Raw genomic sequence first — 17,693 nt, 5'->3', positions numbered from 1 at the left:
GTCATCGTGACCCTCGGAGACCTGGCGGCGTTTGTTTAGTGCGGCCTGCGAGGAAGACAGCAGTGCCGTGCTGTTTACATTACAAAAATATTAACTCGATTAATTGGTAGATAAATACAGTGCTGTGCAAAAATTTTGAGCCACCCTTGATTTCGTTTGATTTTGCACAAGCAGTCGGACCTTCTCATTTTTTAAGTGCTCTTGAGCACCAGGTATCCGGGCTTTCTGTGGGTCTTTCAAAGGTCTTCTTTGGCTGCTTTTTCTTTCGTTTCAGTTTTGTATGTGACCATGTTTACAGGAGCGTTGTTGTTGATTGTTAACCGACTGAACTCTGATCTTTGAATCATTCAAATATTAAAAAGGCACTTAACTCAAGAGCAGACAAGTTAGAAGAGAACCAATTTTATATTTTTACATTTTAAACAACAACAAAAAACACAATTTGTTCACATTTCTTTAGTTGAATCTACAAAAAAAACCAAAAAAACAAACAGTTTGACAGATAACCACTGTTCATCTACAATCACGATGAACACCGGTGTACCACAAGGCTGTGTGATGAGCCCTTTCCTCTACTCCCTCTTCACCCACGACTGCAGACCTGCTGATGGTTCCAACACCATCATTAAGTTTGCAGATGACACCATGGTGATTGGCCTCATCAGTGACAACGATGAGGCCGCCTACAGGGAGTAGGTGGATCGTCTGGCTGAGTGGTGCGACAGAAACAACCTGCTGCTTAACACCGAGAAGACCAAGGAGCTCATCGTGGACTACAGGAGGAATGCTGACCCACATCCACCCATCCACATTAAGGGGACGGCTGTGGAGCGTGTGAGCAGCTTCAAGTTCCTGGGAGTCCACATCTCCGAGGATCTCACCTGGACGACCAACTGCTCCAAGCTGGTCAAGAAGGCTCACCAGCGCCTCTTCTTCTTGAGGACTCTGAGGAAGAACCACCTGTCCTCAGACATCCTGGTGAACTTCTATCGTTGCACCATCGAGAGCATCCTGACCAACTGTATAACAGTCTGGTACGGGAACTGCTCTGCCTCGGACCGGAAGGCGTTGCAGAGGGTCGTGAAAACTGCCCAGCGCTTCGCCGGAGCACCACTTCCTGCCATAAAACACATCTACAGGAAGCGGTGTCTGAAAAGGGCTGGGAAAATCATCAAAGACCCCAGTCACCCATCACATGGACTCTTCACCCTCCTGCCCTCTGGGAGGCGCCACAGGAGCCTCTGGACTAAGACCACCAGGTACCGGAACAGCTTCTTCCCCACAGCTGTCAGACTCCTGAACTCTGCCTCCTGACATCTGACCCACATTAACACATGGACTGAACATACACACACACACAATGGACAACTGTACCCTCAAACACACAATAATAACATGGACTGAACCACCACTCACAACCACTAGCACTTTATATAGCCTCTGTAGAAACTATCTACACCCTCACTTATCTTAACTGCACTACTGTATAGCTCTGTGTAAATAATCATTCTGTACATTCGATAATTTTTAACCCTACAACTGTTTACAACTTGCATAGTTCCCATTTCTGTATAGCTGTATATCTCAGATTTCTGTAAAGTTATTTATTTCATATTCTGTATAGTTTTTCATATTTATATCCTGTTCATAGCCTGTACATAGCTTGTACTCACTACAGCCTGTACATACTTATAGTTATAGAATATTCACAACATACTTAATACCGTGTACATTATAACATACCATAATAGACCCATTTCTGTAATATACTTACATATCTATATTATTGCTAATATATATTGTAATATATCTATATCACTAAAGCACTTCTGGATGGATGCAAACTGCATTTCGTTGCCCTGTACCTGTGCATGTGCAATGACAATAAAGTTGAATTCTATTCTATTCTATTCTATATAAAATTGTATTTATCCATTACCAAGGTGATTATCTCAGCATGATGTCCAGTGTGTCCTTAAAACATCTGATAAGACAGGAGAAGTGGAGCACAAAAGAAGAAGCAGCTTAAGAATTAGGCGAAATCTAGCAAAGACCTGATACCTGAACCTTCAGCTGATTCATTTACTGTTCACTGAAGCGTCATCAGAAATGGTTTCAGTGTGAAAAGGCTGTCAAGAAGCCATTCTTAAGGGAGGGAAATAGGAAGAAAAGCCTGAGGTGTGGCACAGTATATGTAAACTGGACTTAAAATGATGGAGTTATCAATTCAAATTTGACATTTTTAGAAATTAGAGAACAGATACAAATGTATAAGCACTGTCACGTCTTTTAAAAAGCTATCTTAAATAAACTGAATTACTGTATTATACAAAACATTCACATTTATTCCCAGTTTACTAGACCCCTCTTTTCCTTTTTTTACTCACATCGCAATCTTTGCTGTATTTCCCCCTACATTTTTTAATTTAGTGTATGAAACACTTCAATAATATTTAGAAATAATGATATGAACTGGCATTAAGCTGATGTATAAATAAAGCTGATATTGTTTGATTTACTCTAACTCACATGGTATTTGCATACAATAAAAAATACAAACCATGATACATAATTTCTTTACAGGCATAACTATACAAAATAAAATTCAGAGGGGTTTTATTTTGGTAATATGATAATATTTTAACAACCAAAAGCAAGGTTGTTGCGCCCCACTTTGCCTGCTGCACTGGAAACCTGTCAAACCTGTTTGTAAAGGAGATGATCAAGTTTGAGCATAAAAAATGGTTCTTAGTTTAATCTGAATGTACTACATTTCACTTTACAAAATCGTTATAAATGGTTTAATTTCTGTTATGCGGTCAAACTACATGGATGCATGAGGTGGTGATGAAAAAAGTGTTAGATAGATGAAACAGCACCATTTTGGAGGGGAAGAAATGATTGAATGAGCCAATCAGAAGCTGGTAAAGTGCTGTAGTGTTGGTGAGAAGGCATGCTTCAGACTAAAAACAGCAAGGACAACAAGGATACCTATATAATACTGTGATAAACTGATGATTAACTAACGGTTCATCTTATATTTGTAAGGTATTTTAAACCTTTTAAGCACTAAGACAAAAATTGAACTAAAATCACACAACTATGGGTACCATAATATTTCCTGAGTCCGCACAGTCACAGCACACAGAAGGAAATTTTGCGTTTAGCAGAGCAGATCAGCACAGTCAAGAGATGATGAATCACATGATCATATCCTGTAAGTGTGACAAATAGAAGGAGATGACCTCTGATCTCCATTGAAATAAAACTGCTGCCCTTTAGCGCATCACAGGCTCTGGACATATTTAACTTAACGAGCTAGGGCCTACCAGCTCTGACATCCACAAGAATAAAAGCAGTTTGACAAAGCCTGCATAAATATGCCAGCAGGCATAGCGGGTAGGTCTTTGGCATAATGCCAAAGACCTACCCGCTATGCCATTTGTTGACTCGTCTTCACCCCCATACACATCTGGAATATATCAGAAAGAGGCCCACCATCACACTGCTGTATGGCACCTACAAGTGTCTGAAATTACAAAGGCAGCCCTCAGAGGAGAAAACGTGCAGTTTGACCTCATGACTGAGGACACACACAATCACATGCAGGCATAAGTGTTCATAACTCCGAGTTTAAAGTTTCTGGTGATCATAAAGATATGCAAAATCACCATTCAGATGGTAGTGAGACCTGCTATGATGTTTAGTTTGGAGACGGTGGCACTGATAACAAGGGAAGAAGCGATATTGAATATATGGAATAAAGGATGTTAAAGATGGAGCTGCCAGTTAAGAGGATAATAAGAAGACTACAGAGAAGATACATCGATGCAGTGAAAGAGGACATGCAGAGAGTTGATGTGAAGCGGATGGTGAACTCTAAAGGGAACAGCCAAAAGAAGAACAAGAATAAAAGAGGATCTCTGTAATGTTGCAACTAGTTTGTATTTTCCATGAGAAATAAAACATAACAAATTGGCATGGCAGAATATTTTCGAAGATTAATGGGTTATTAACATCTCAGGATTTGTTGCTTTTGTTTCTGATTCACTTCCTGGCTGACCTTCGTATTTTATTTTTGTAGTTTGGCTGAAGTTCTGATGCTGGCTTGTTTTAGACAAGTAATCTAAAACTTCAGTATAAGAACAAAAGCTATTCATTAAAGGCAAAGAAAATAAATAAACAAATTAAAAAACAAACAAACTTCAAGATATAAAGGTTATGAGGCTGCTTTTTAATTTTTGAAGACAGACTAATATTTTTGTTAAGGTCCTTCCTTACCAGTTGGTGGCGGTAATGCACCATTTTCGCTGATAAAACTCACGAAGAAGAAGAAGAAGAGGCGCAATAGCGAGGGAGCGACCCGCCGGACTGTATTCAAGCGGCACAGCAGTGTTGTGGTAATGACAGCATTCATTTATATAAAGAGTAGACTCATGTTTAGCTAAAACGCGATTTAGGGTGTGTAAAATAACTAATTCAACCCGAGGGCTGGGGCTAACCTCGGCGCTGGCCAACTTGAAAGGTTTGCTAACAGATGACTGACCGAGCTGTAACCACGTTGAATGGACCTTTGCTAGCACGTGAATCTTTTCTGTTCATATTCGCATAAGAAAATATGTAATTATGGCATAAAGATGGATTATAAATTCCAGAAACGATCGTAAAGGCTCCACGGACACGAGCCTGTTACAGTTCATGCAGGTATATTAGCATAACGGTAGCAACGTTAGCCCATGCTAGGCGCCGGTTGCTTGTAAGAGGAAATCCACCCCAAAACAACTCTGTCTCAGTGACCGTTACGTCAAAGCTGTCGGCTGTCTCCGGGTATTAGACGAGCACACAGAGTGCAGACGTTATGTAGGAGACTGTAGAGATTACTGGTTACACAGTGTAGACATGGGAGCTCCGGTGGTTTTCCAGACTTAAAATCAGTGTTTGAGGTGCATTATTCCCTCAGTGGAACAAGCGCTTTCAGCTGTTTTTGTGTCGCAGTAAGGCTAGCAGTAAGGGTAGGTTTTCCAGAAAAAACCCGCGCTCTTTAAACCAGATTGTTCACACCCAGCTGAATAATTTAGAGTTTGAATGACTTCTTTTGGGTGCTTTTGTTTTGGTTCTGTTAGCATCTGGTATTGGGCAGAGGAGTCAGACAGCGGAGTTTATCATGAAGTTTAAAAAGTGATGCATTTGGTCCTCAGGTGCCAGGATGGCGACAGACGACGTTGCGCAGTTGGCTGACTCTCTGGCCAAAACTGGAGTGGAGGATGGAGAGCTCAGTTACAAAGGACAGGGAAGAAAGCTGGATGATGCTCAGTCAGGTGAGTGTCACTTAATCACTAAAATAATCCAAAGGCTTGGCTTTAATGATTTTTCTTATGTGTTACCTGTTTTAATATGATCATTTGAATCTCTGCAGTTGAGGAGATGGTGAAGGAGATCCAGGACTTTGAGGGTTTACAAGCTCTGAGATTGGAGGGAAACACTGTAGGTGTGGAGGCAGCACAGGCCATCGCTAAGGCCCTGGAGACAAAGAGTGCATTGATGGTGAGACGTTTTTCTCTGTTCATCATCTCTAACATTTCAGCAGTTTTATATTTCTCCACAATAAATACGAACTAATAAAAATACAATTAATATTAATATAGAGCAGGGCGATATGGCCAAAAATATTTATCACGATATATATTTGAAAATTTGCGATAACGATATAACTGACGATATAATTGATGCGAGACAAAATACAACTCCACAACATTACTAGCGCAAAAAGACAACCTTCCATTTATTTTCACTTAAACAAGAAGCTGGTTTTTATGTACATTAAAGCTTTATAAAAATGTAACAGTGCAAATGCAAATTCCTTGCTGAAAGTTTAACCAAAAGGCATTTCCAGTAGAAATGGGCTGACATATCCTGAGCATAACCATGTATAATATCCACTGAAGTTAAAAAGAGGTGCTTTGCAACATTAAACTGCAGTGTGCAGTATGTATTTTTCGGACCATAAGGTGCACGGGATTATAAGGCACATTAAGCGAAACAAAGCAGTCAGATAAATCAAACTTTATTAAACTCATTCTTCTTGCTTCCTCCACTTCTGTACCATTGATTCATTAATGTTGAATTCTCTGGCAGCTGCTCTATTCCCATGTTGTTGCAGTATATTAATGACTAACCTCGTATTGTGGATGGATTATCTCAGTTGTTCTCCTGACTGAAGATTGGTCCTTTTACAGCATCCTGCCATGCGATTGCATTTGTCTCTAACCATGAGGAACCTTAACGTTAACTTTTATAAGTGGAAAAGTGTTAGCGTTCGTCCTCCAGCTTCACTGTTTATGTTATGCTAACATAGCTGTGTCGCTAGCGATCACGTAGCACATCATTATATACCAGCTAGCCCAACTTCAGTAACCCTACAAACGTCACTGCTGTTTAGTTTCCTGTCTTCATTTATGTTGGAAGTGATAGCAGAGCTGTACGTTTGATTTTTTTCAGAAATCTCTCAGTCAGAACATGCAATATCATGCTTAGGTAACTAGCGAAACTAGCAAGCTAACTTCCGCTAGCTTCCTGCTAACTTCTAACTCTGTTAAATGTAATAAATTTTGTTTTCATGGATGCCTGGAAGTTAAACTTCATAGTTACACCTGGTAAAGCAGCAATGCTGATCGTTTTATTAAAGATGAAAGAATTTAGACAGTTTTTAACTCTCAGTGATGCTGCAGTGTTGTTTGACCTGAAGCATACGGCGTTTAGGACCCAGATTACTCCCAGATTTAAGAGCATCTTAGTCCGACAAATATGACAATAACAACGGCCGCTTGCATGTTCTGCAAAAAAATGTGCTTTGTTGTGTATCTGATGGACAAACACCAAACCAGTTCCACATCACTGAAGTTGCACCATTTTTACAAACCAATTCTGGTTCATCTGTTTCACTCAACAATCGGCCATGTGCGTATGAAAACAAAGGCACTGCGCATGCGCGTTCTATTCATATTCTATCTCGATATTTCATTTTCCTATCGTTGCCTAACATTATACCGGTATTACCGTGAACGGTATAATATGGCCCAGCCCTATATTAATATTCCAAAGGCATATGATGAAAGGTGCTTTATCATAGCAAATGTTTGAAGTATGAAAATCTGGAATGAGAAATCCAAACGTTTATCCAATTCATGGCTTGGGTGAAGGGGGGTTGGCATCCTGCAGCTGCCTTAGGGCGATAGGTTGGGTGCACACTTAAAATAAGAAGTTTCATATGCAGATGAACTGATAACTTAGTCTGACACAATGTTTAAATATGGCTGAAAACAGCCTTCTGCTCTCTGTCACACTGATACCTGCAACAAGCATGGGTGAATCTAATAATAATTTATATGATTAACTGCCCTGTAATGGAATACAATCAGTCAATCAATCATCTTGTGGCTTCCACTGACACTGCTCTTATCTCCTTGCTTCCTTCCTCCTCAGCGTTGTTACTGGAGTGACATGTTTACAGGTCGCCTGCGCTCTGAGATCCCACCTTCCCTGGTACTACATGATTATCAATAACACATCAATTTTGACTCCCAAGCGGTTAGTTTTGATTCACTTCCTATTTTCCTATTTTTGTTTTGTAGAATTCACTGGGTGATGCTCTGATGCTGGCGGGTGCCAGGCTCACAGTTTTAGACCTCAGCGACAATGCTTTTGGACCCGATGGAGTAAAGGGCATTGAGAATCTGCTAAAGAGTTCCACCTGCTACACACTGCAGGAGCTACGGCTCAACAACTGTGGCATGGGCATCGGAGGTGGCAAGGTAAGTGTGGAGATGACACGTGTTCTTGGATAAGGTCGTCATTGTCAAGAATAAAGCATCAAAGATGAAAACCAGACAAGTGGACAGATGCATCCTAGATCATTATGACTGTACTTGTTTTGTACTCCTCAGATTTTAGCTGCATCATTGATCTACAACCATAAAAAATCCAGCGCTGCGGGATCGCCCCTCAGCCTGAAGGTGTTTGTTGCTGGAAGAAACCGACTGGAGAATGACGGAGCCACTGCCCTCGCTCAGGCTTTTAAGGTAAGACTGATTTTCATCGACAGGCTTCATTTTGATTCATCAGAACGACTGTTTCTCATACGTCTCTTAATGATTGACACGTTTTATTCTTGGACCACTTCGTATAAATAATTATCAGCCAGTTTATGCTGTCAGACACATTCAAAGTAGATCTTTACAGTTTTATCTTTTATGTGTAAGCAGCGAACGTGTACGATTAAAGTTTGTCTTTCCAGCTTATGGGCAGCATGGAGGAGGTTCACATGCCCCAGAATGGCATCAACCACGCAGGTGTGACCGCCCTGGCCGAAGCCATGCAACACAATCCAGGACTTCGAATCCTCAATCTGAATGACAACACGTTCACTGAGAAGGGGGCTATGGCCATGGCTCAGGTATACATATGTAAGGGATTAGTAGTTGCATATCTAGACAGTGAGTTGTTTTTTTTTTAAACAGAGTTTGTGCACTCATGAAATACCTGAAAAGTATTTGAAAACGTTCATTTCCCAGGCCTGGAAAAAGAATCTTGGATAGTCTTGAAAAAGGCATGGAAATCTGCTTCACTGACACCTGCACAAAAGAGTGATTGGTTTAAAAGGCACAGAGGAAAGATCTGTATTGTTTATATAACTCTTTAAAGTTATGCCTTCACAAGATACATTTGTACAGTGCCTGCAAAATAGGACAGAATGATTTGAATATAGTGAAAATATGCATCACCATCATTTGTACTGGTTATTTTCAGCCTGATACAGCAGATACTGTCTGTGTCTTCACAGGCCTTGAAACACTTGCGGAGCATCCAGGTGATAAACTTTGGAGACTGTTTGGTACGACCGGAAGGAGCCAAAGCGATTGCAGTGAGCGTGTCAGAGGGGCTGCCGATCCTCAAGGTAAGTGAGGGCAACCCTCTACTGCCAGCTCTTTGTTGCAAGTTGTTGTTGGCAGTAGGCTTGGACAATATTTAATTTTTTTCCCCCTATCATCCTGACAACAGGGCACAGGGTTAATGATGGTATTAGAGTTGTAACGATTCATCGATTAACTTGATTATAAAAAAATCTTTAATGTAAAAGTTTGCTTCGACGCTTATCGTTTAATTCACGCTCAGTTGTCACCATGAAAGCTTTTCTCTCACATTTGCAACAAAGAATAGACCTGCAGTAGAAACCTATCTAGGAGCTCGCGTGTGAAGGAAAACTTTACTTTACAGCTGCTCCTATCCAACGCCTTTTGTTTTACATAGTGGAAGTCTACAGTGACGTTACAGAAGTTAAAATAAAAGCATATGTATGTACGTGGGACACCTTTCTGAATAAATAGTTTTTATGTTCCACAGGAGCTCAATTTGTCGTACGGTGAGATTACTGAGGATGCTGCTCTGGTCGTAGCACAGGCAGTAAAAGACAAGGACCAACTGGAGAAACTGGACCTAAATGGTACAAAGAATGCAGTCGGTGTCAGTCATGATGCTTCTGTTGTTTGTTTGTATTTGAGACATTATGGAGGAATGTTGTTTTAGCTGCATTTGGCTTCATGGCTTGTGTGAAAGGATCTCTGGTTTTCAGGTAACTGCATCGGAGAGGATGGTTGCAGAGCCTTGAAAGTCGCCATGGAAGCCATGAACATGAGCGAGCTACTTGGATCACTCAGGTAAATCACAGCTTAGTCTGACTCCTGTTTGCTTGAGCTGCATCCACAGTGGTTGTGATTCATAGCAGAAAGTGACATTCAGAGCCTCCCCCCCCCCACAACTCTCTTTTTGAGGTTCTTCATATGAATTTACAGCAACTTAAAAAAGTATCTCAAAGACAAAATATTATAGATACATCTTTCATGCCTTGGATTTGTTAAAGTAGTCAAAGAGTTGCCCAATGACATGGAATAAGTCCCACCTCGGTGGCTTCGTTTGCTTCCAGTTCAACAGAATAAGTTTTCGTCAATAACAGCGCAAATCCGATTAACATGTATTGATTATTTGACAATTCTAGGGTTGCTGCTTTCACCCAAAATAATGTCTGGTTTGGGCCCCGAGCAATTTGCTTTAGCAAAATTTCTGACAAGGCCTGAAATGTCTTAGTGCAAAATCCTCGGATGTGTGGACAGGTTCAGGATTTTTGAGCTAGAGAAGCCGGTATTTGTTCGCTTCGATCGCAGGATGAATCGTTTTAGGAAGGAAGCCAGTTTGCGTTTTGATAAATGTAGCCTGTGTAGAACCTTGAATTGTAATAGGCCTTTATCTGGCACATGCTGACGAGGTCCGTAGATGCTCTTGAGCCTTCTGACATCTGCTGTCTATAATCTTTATACTGAGATCCTCCTGCCAGGCTTCTCTTAAATACTCTACTCAAATACTAACCAGCATGACGTGGACAGTACCCGAGATAAACTTTTCTCAAATCCCAGGTGAGTGATTCAAACAGCTGCCAACTCAGGATACCATTGAATGACACGGTAGTAAATACTTCACATGTCAGATGTCAAATATCAGTTTATCAAGTGATGTGAAACGCGCAAATCGCATCTACTGTGGACGCAGCTTTAGGTCATGAAGTCTTTTTGCAAAGTCCTCACTACAGAGCTGTGCTTTAAAAAAAAACAACTTCTTCAGTGATGATGAGGGCGAGCCAGAAGATGATGATGACGAGGAGGACGAAGACGACGATGAGGAAGAAGATGATGACGAGGACGATGTGGACGAGGAGGAAGTAGAGGAAGAAGAGGAAGAAGAGGAGGAAGAGGAAAGCACTGGCAATAAGGTAAGACATGTCTGTTCATTGCAATAGTTTTAACACAAGTTGGCTCAAGTTAAATGAGTAAAATGGCATCAAATGTGTCTGTAATTATAATTTTTTAAATTCTAACCATTAAATCTCTACAGTGGGGCAAAAAAGTATTTAGTCAGCTACCGATTGTGCAAGTTCCCCCACCTAAAATGATGACAGAGGTCAGTAATTTGCACCAGAGGTACACTTCAACTGTGAGAGACAGAATGTGAAAAAAAATCCATGAATCCACATGGTAGGATTTGTAAAGAATTTATTCGTAAATCAGGGTGGAAAATAAGTATTTGGTCAATAACAAAAATACAACTCAATACTTTGTAACATAACCTTTGTTGGCAATAACAGAGGTCAAACGTTTACTATAGGTCTTTACCAGGTTTGCACACACAGTAGCTGGTATTTTGGCCCATTCCTCCATGCAGATCTTCTCGAGAGCAGTGATGTTTTGGGGCTGTCGCCGAGCAACACGGACTTTCAACTCCCGCCACAGATTTTCTATGGGGTTGAGGTCTGGAGACTGGCTAGGCCACTCCAGAACTTTCAAATGCTTCTTACGGAGCCACTCCTTTGTTGCCCGGGCGGTGTGTTTTGGATCATTGTCATGTTGGAAGACCCAGCCTCGTTTCATCTTCAAAGTTCTCACTGATGGAAGGAGGTTTTGGCTCAAAATCTCACGATACATGGCCCCATTCATTCTGTCCTTAACACGGATCAGTCGTCCTGTCCCCTTGGCAGAAAAACAGCCCCATAGCATGATGTTTCCACCCCCATGCTTCACAGTAGGTATGGTGTTCTTGGGATGCAACTCAGTATTCTTCTTCCTCCAAACACGACGAGTTGAGTTTATACCAAAAAGTTCTACTTTGGTTTCATCTGACCACATGACATTCTCCCAATCCTCTGCTGTATCATCCATGTGCTCTCTGGCAAACTTCAGACGGGCCTGGACATGCACTGGCTTCAGCAGCGGAACACGTCTGGCACTGCGGGATTTGATTCCCTGCCGTTGTAGTGTGTTACTGATGGTGACCTTTGTTACTTTGGTCCCAGCTCTCTGCAGGTCATTCACCAGGTCCCCCCGTGTGGTTCTGGGATCTTTGCTCACCGTTCTCATGATCATTTTGACCCCACGGGATGAGATCTTGCGTGGAGCCCCAGATCGAGGGAGATTATCAGTGGTCTTGTATGTCTTCCATTTTCTGATGATTGCTCCCACAGTTGATTTTTTCACACCAAGCTGCTTGCCTATTGTAGATTCACTCTTCCCAGTCTGGTGCAGGTCTACAATACTTTTCCTGGTGTCCTTCGAAAGCTCTTTGGTCTTGGCCATGGCGGCGTTTGGAGTCTGACTGTTTGAGGCTGTGGACAGGTGTCTTTTATACAGATGATGAGTTCAAACAGGTGCCATTCATACAGGTAACGAGTGGGGGACAGAAAAGCTTCTTACAGAAGACGTTACAGGTCTGTGAGAGCCAGAGATTTTCCTTGTTTGAGGTGACCAAATACTTATTTTCCACCCTAATTTACGAATAAATTCTTTACAAATCCTAGCATGTGGATTCATGGATTTTTTTTTTCACATTCTGTCTCTCACAGTTGAAGTGTACCTCTGGTGCAAATTACTGACCTCTGTCATCATTTTAAGTGGGGGAACTTGCACAATCGGTGGCTGACTAAATACTTTTTTGCCCCACTGTATAAGGAAAAAAATATACACTAGTTCTAAGTAGGATATATGTAAGATATGGGCCTTATTGAATCCAAATGATGACTAACATGTTAAAGTATTGAGGGACGTCACTATTATGTCTAACAGAAGCCTCATTCTGTACTGAATAGGTGACAGGAAGTCTAAAATCCACACTAGCTGTGATCATATGCACACATTTGTGTTTTGACTTTTTCCTTTTGCCTTGTTCTTACAGTTTTCCACCCCACAGTCAACACCTCGACCCCCAGAAGTCTCCTCCTTCCTCAGCTTTCCCTCCCCTGACAAACTGCTTAAACTGGGCCCCACGAGAGCATTGCTTATTGAGCAGCAGGTAGCAAAGAAATCTCCAGTGACATTAAAACACACTTGTAATCCTATGCAAAGATCCAGCAGTTCTTTAGTGTGTAAACATTTCTTCTTCCGGGCCCAGGTGGATGTTTCAGACGCTACAAAAACAGCTGAAGCCTTCCTCAAGATTGCATCTGTGTACAAGGAGGACAATACTGAAGTGAAGAATGCAGTGTTGGACAGTATTGGTAAGACACTTTGTGGAGTTGAGTCATCTTGCAAATGCCAGACTTGTGTGACATTTGTGTATTTTAGTTATTTTGTGCTAAGCTGTTTGATTCTTTCTTTCTTTTTCTTTTTTTCACATATTACTTTGAGTATTAGTATAGTTTTCTCATTTTCAGCTATTGCTGAAGCTTAAAATGCTCTTAAATTATTTTTATTTAATTTTATTTAAATAATCCTACAATTTACTTCATCTAAGTCATTAGAAAGCTCAGTCTACTCTGGAAAAAGTGGTTTTGGCTCATCACAGTTAGAGCCAGCTGTCACGTTTGGCTGCCACTTGCAAACAAAGGGTTTGTGCGGAAGGTGGGCGGGGCTTCTGTCCTCACCGGTCTCGTCGAGTTCATACGGAGTCAAAAATTTTAAGTGGAGCTTTATAATAATAGATCCACTTAAAGGTTTATTTAGAACAAAAGCCACATGTAAAACTGGCATTTGTTTCTGTTGTTGTATACAGTATGTGCCAGAGTTTTTTTTTTTTTTTTTTTTTTTTAATGTATGTTATTTATTTTCATTGTTTTTACACTAGCATGGTGTGTATGGATTTATGAAGCAGTATAAAATCATTAGCTTCAGATGCTGGTAGTTGTTTCCATCCAAGAGAGCCACGCTAACCTTAAGATATAACGATATATATATGTATACGTTCCCCACACGTTGCACTTTTTTTTTCATATTATTGTAATTTTTCCCATCAACAAACAAATTGGTGGATGGAAAGTTGTGCTTTAAAAAAATAAATAATCTTATTTTGCTTTGCATAAATGTGTGTTTTGTAGTGCTTGGAGTTGGAGAAACTAAACTTGTTGTCAGTGATGTGTTATTCCAGTGTTGAAAATTCTGTTTGTAAAGATGGTTTTCCTCTTGCAGATGGGCTCCTGAGGAAAGCTTTCACCTCCTCTTCCTTCCAAGGCTACAGCTTTGTATCATCTTTGTTAGTGCTGCTTGGACTTATTAAGGTATGAAACACTCTGCAAAATGTGTCTTTGGTTTGCTCCCCCCCCCCCCTAATGTTTTTGGTCCTCTACCTTCAGAGCGAGGATAAGGTGAAACCTGTGATTGTGGTCCCCGGCCACCTCCAAGCTTTGGAGCATGTCGTTCGACAGGACTACTTCCCCAAAGAGAGCGTGGCTGTGCTGGAGGCCTTCATGTCCCGGTAAGGACGTGACAGAATGAGCCAATCAAAAGGCAGCTTCCAGGTACAAAACGCCATTATTTCCTATCCTTAGTAACGTAGCACATAAATGCTTCTGCACCAGGTGCGTAAACAGATGGTGATTAATTCGCCCTGGTTTTATCTCACTTTTGTGTTGGAGAGGATTCATTATATTCTTGATTAAACTATTTATATAATGCAATATTTTGGTGCAGTTTACTTATAAAAAAATTAATAATTAAATAATTATTGTTGATTTTGGGGTGTTTCATGGGATCCTAGAAAATCTCCAGATCTTTTAATGAAAAAATTGTAATACAGGATAAATAATTGTACAATCTGCACGTGTCATTCTTAGGAATAACAAGACCTTGGAGTCATGTGGAAATGCTAAAAACAATCTCCAATCAACACTGCAGAGAGTCCGGTCTCAGAGCTGAGGACTGTGGACACGTGCGCATAGACTGATCATTCATGGCCTTTGGAAACCAGCACACACAAACACAAAAGTAAAAAAGAGGAGCACTTGAGAAAACCCCTTTTTTCCCTGGACTTCGGACATAACTTGAATATGTCTTATGAAATAGAAAAAGCTCTGAAGGTGTGAAATTGTTGAAGCCTTTTGTATATGTTCAAATAACTACCAGACAGCACTGACACCTTTAACTTCACCTTCTTTGTATATGGGTGAATGAGAAAAGGCCTCACGCTCCACAGATGACAGCTGTAAACCAGGATCAGTGTGGACTTGGCACTTGCAGCTATTGTGGCTTCTCTATTTAATTTTCACCTTTGCTGTTCTCTTGTTTCACACCAAATATTTGTTATATATTCACAAATATTGTCAAATTGTGATATTAAAATATCTATTGACAAGCAGAAACAAGACTGTAACATACCACATTAAAATGCATTAAATAAATTGAAATGTATTTTCAGGTTAGACAGTTGTTGATGAAATTGTGTTGCAAAAATAAAGCTCATTTGAGTGTTGTTGTTGTTTTTTTTAAGTGTCTGCAAGCTGACTGTGTAGTTTCTACAACCCCGATTCCAAAAAAGACAAAATGCTGTTTAAAGGAAATAAAACTGGAATGCAGTGATTTGCAAGTCTCATAAACCCATATTTTATTCACAATAAAACATGGAAAATGTTAAATATTTAAACTGATAAGGGAAACTACTGAAACAGCTGAAGGAAAATTCAGGTTAACTGGCAACGGGTCAGTAACGTGATTGGATATATATTAACCAATCTGGCAAAAGACCTTGTCCACAATTTACGGAGCAATTTCAGAATAATCTGCACATTTGAAAGGCACCATTAATGTTGAATGGTATAAGGTCAGCTTTTAGAGCAATATGTGCTCCCATCCAGATAATGTCTTTTTCAGAAAAAGGCCTTGCATATCTCAGCAAGACGATGCTAAACCTAGCGAAGAGGTTCAGTGCTGAAATGGCCTGGCTGCAGTTAAAAGAAGAAGGCTGTTGTGGTGAACGTGGCTCTTTCCCAAATAATTTTTTCCTTCTTCGAATGTTGCAGTCAGAATAAAAATGGGATTTATAAGCATTTCAAATCATTACACTTAGGTTTTTTTATATTTCAGATAGCATCCGAGCTTTTATTGGAATGAGTTTTATTTAAAAATAAAAAGCAAAACTTTAAACTCCAAAGATGTAATGCAGATACAGATTTTACAGTAATGCAAAACGGAGAAAGAAAAGTTGAAATGGTAGTAATAACTAGAAAAAGTTGCATTTCCTGCGAAAATGCTGTGTGAATGCCTTGCAGTGGAATCTGAAAACAGCAGGAGAACTATCTGATGAAAACACTGTGTAGAAGCTGAACTCTTTGCTGAAAACTGCTTTATTTGAAAGGGTACACTGAACAGTGTCACTAAAGCAGAGTGCATGCAAGCAGAGGTGTGCTAACAGCAACAAGTAGGATTCAAACCTGCACCAACAGATCTCACAGCAGCTGCTCATCTCACTGAGCCAAAGCAGTTCTTGTCCCAACAATAGATATGATGAGAGAAAAAATATGCAGGGGGCCGAAGAAGCTGAATTGTGCTGAAAAGAGGTAAAAAAGCTGAAATTCTTCTGAAAGAGCAGAAGAGGCTGCAATTTTTCAGCTACTCATTGAGCCAAACTGGTTCTCACGTAACTGAAAAAAGCTGACAATTCTGATAAAAACAGCAGAAGAGGCTGAGATTTGTGCTGATAAGAGGTGAAAACGCTGAAATTTCTGCTGAAAAGAGGCAGAACAACCTGGTTCTGCTCAATTTCAGTCCACCAATCAGAGGTACTGCGCCGTTTTTTGGAGTTACAAAACGTTGTGTAACTACTGTAAAACTCGGTGGGATAGAAGCACTTGTCCTGTCACTTGTACTGGGTGAATCGGCAGACTTTGAACCTTCACTGCGGACAGAAAGGACAGATTTCCACCCCTCAAACAAATGTAATTTATGGCTCAACGGTAAGATGACTGTAAAAACTGCTTCGACCGTGAGTGTCAGCAGTGTCTGAAGATGAATTGGCACAAGCCTCATTTGTTAACTTTGCTTTGTTAAGGAGATATGACGATTTGAAAATGGCTCTCATTAAAGAGTTCCAGCGCTGATTTTGAACAAACTCTCCATTGACTTTCTATGGAGAGTTTTCAGACTTTGTGTTGCTCTGAGGCAATCTGATAAAAATCTGTAACTTCCACAACAATGATAGTGACATTTTCTGAAAGCCAGCAAAAATCCCCACGTTTTGATGTATAATTTGTGGAGGTTGAGTGAAAATTGAGTGAGTAGCAAGAAGTTGTTCAGACATGAAGAGAAAGTTCAGAAAGGACAAGTTGTCACTCTGAGTTAATTGCATAGCAACCATAACAACGCATGTATTTTCTGGAAAATCACAAAGCTGCAACTGAAAACTTAAAGAGGCATTAAATTAAAACAGTAACACATATGAAAAAGCTGAATCACACATAAAAAGCCCAATAATTTGAGAACATTTTAAAGTTTGAATGGAGTTTCTACATGAAAGTATGAGGAAGTAGTTAAGTTTCAAAAACAAGCAAGTTTTAGCAGAATTGTGGAAGTTTTCCATTCATTTCAATGGGACAAAAGGAAAAAAGTGTAATATTTTAAAAAGTATAATAGTAATAAATACCAAAAGATATAGCCGGAATTAGCAGAAATAACAGAATACTTTGAGGCATTCACACAATTATTATTGCCTGATGAAGCAGGCTTTTTTAAGGTTATAATGGAAGCTTATGGATGAAACTCCGGCATTCAGATTTAAAAGCCTTGATTTTTCCAAACCAGCAGTGAGTTATTTCATCTCATGTGTCAGCAAATAGAAGCTGCTCGCTTCTTGTGCCTCAGAAAATGTGAAGCCAGTGTGTTAATTTGCAG

At 40.2% G+C, this 17,693-nt stretch overlaps 1 protein-coding gene across 2 annotated transcripts; it reads left to right on the top strand.

Annotated features, from left to right (window-relative positions):
* Positions 1–4,307: 4,307 nt before the first annotated feature.
* On the top strand, positions 4,308–15,279 carry LOC146671167 (ran GTPase-activating protein 1-like). Of its 2 annotated transcripts, none has more exons than XM_085403352.1 (16): positions 4,308–4,400; positions 5,199–5,318; positions 5,417–5,544; positions 7,483–7,542; positions 7,632–7,811; positions 7,944–8,078; positions 8,294–8,452; positions 8,840–8,953; positions 9,400–9,499; positions 9,629–9,713; positions 10,672–10,819; positions 12,772–12,888; positions 12,988–13,093; positions 14,001–14,089; positions 14,165–14,286; positions 14,645–15,279. In XM_085403352.1, the coding sequence occupies exons 2-16, from the start codon at positions 5,207–5,209 to the stop codon at positions 14,724–14,726; spliced, it is 1,737 nt and encodes a 578-aa protein (XP_085259478.1). In that variant the 5' UTR covers positions 4,308–4,400; positions 5,199–5,206; the 3' UTR covers positions 14,727–15,279. The 2 variants fall into 2 exon arrangements, with proteins under 2 accessions (XP_085259478.1, XP_085259479.1); XM_085403353.1 differs by having other exon boundaries at positions 14,165–14,329.
* Positions 15,280–17,693: the final 2,414 nt, after the last annotated feature.

The sequence above is a fragment of the Rhamphochromis longiceps genome, linkage group LG4 (genome assembly GCF_057381845.1).
Source record: "Rhamphochromis longiceps isolate RC_006_pf linkage group LG4, R_longiceps_female_GT1.1, whole genome shotgun sequence".
Classification (NCBI taxonomy): domain Eukaryota; kingdom Metazoa; phylum Chordata; class Actinopteri; order Cichliformes; family Cichlidae; genus Rhamphochromis; species Rhamphochromis longiceps.
The sequence above is the reverse complement of the archived record's forward strand: the minus strand, read 5'-3'. Positions and strand labels throughout refer to the sequence as shown.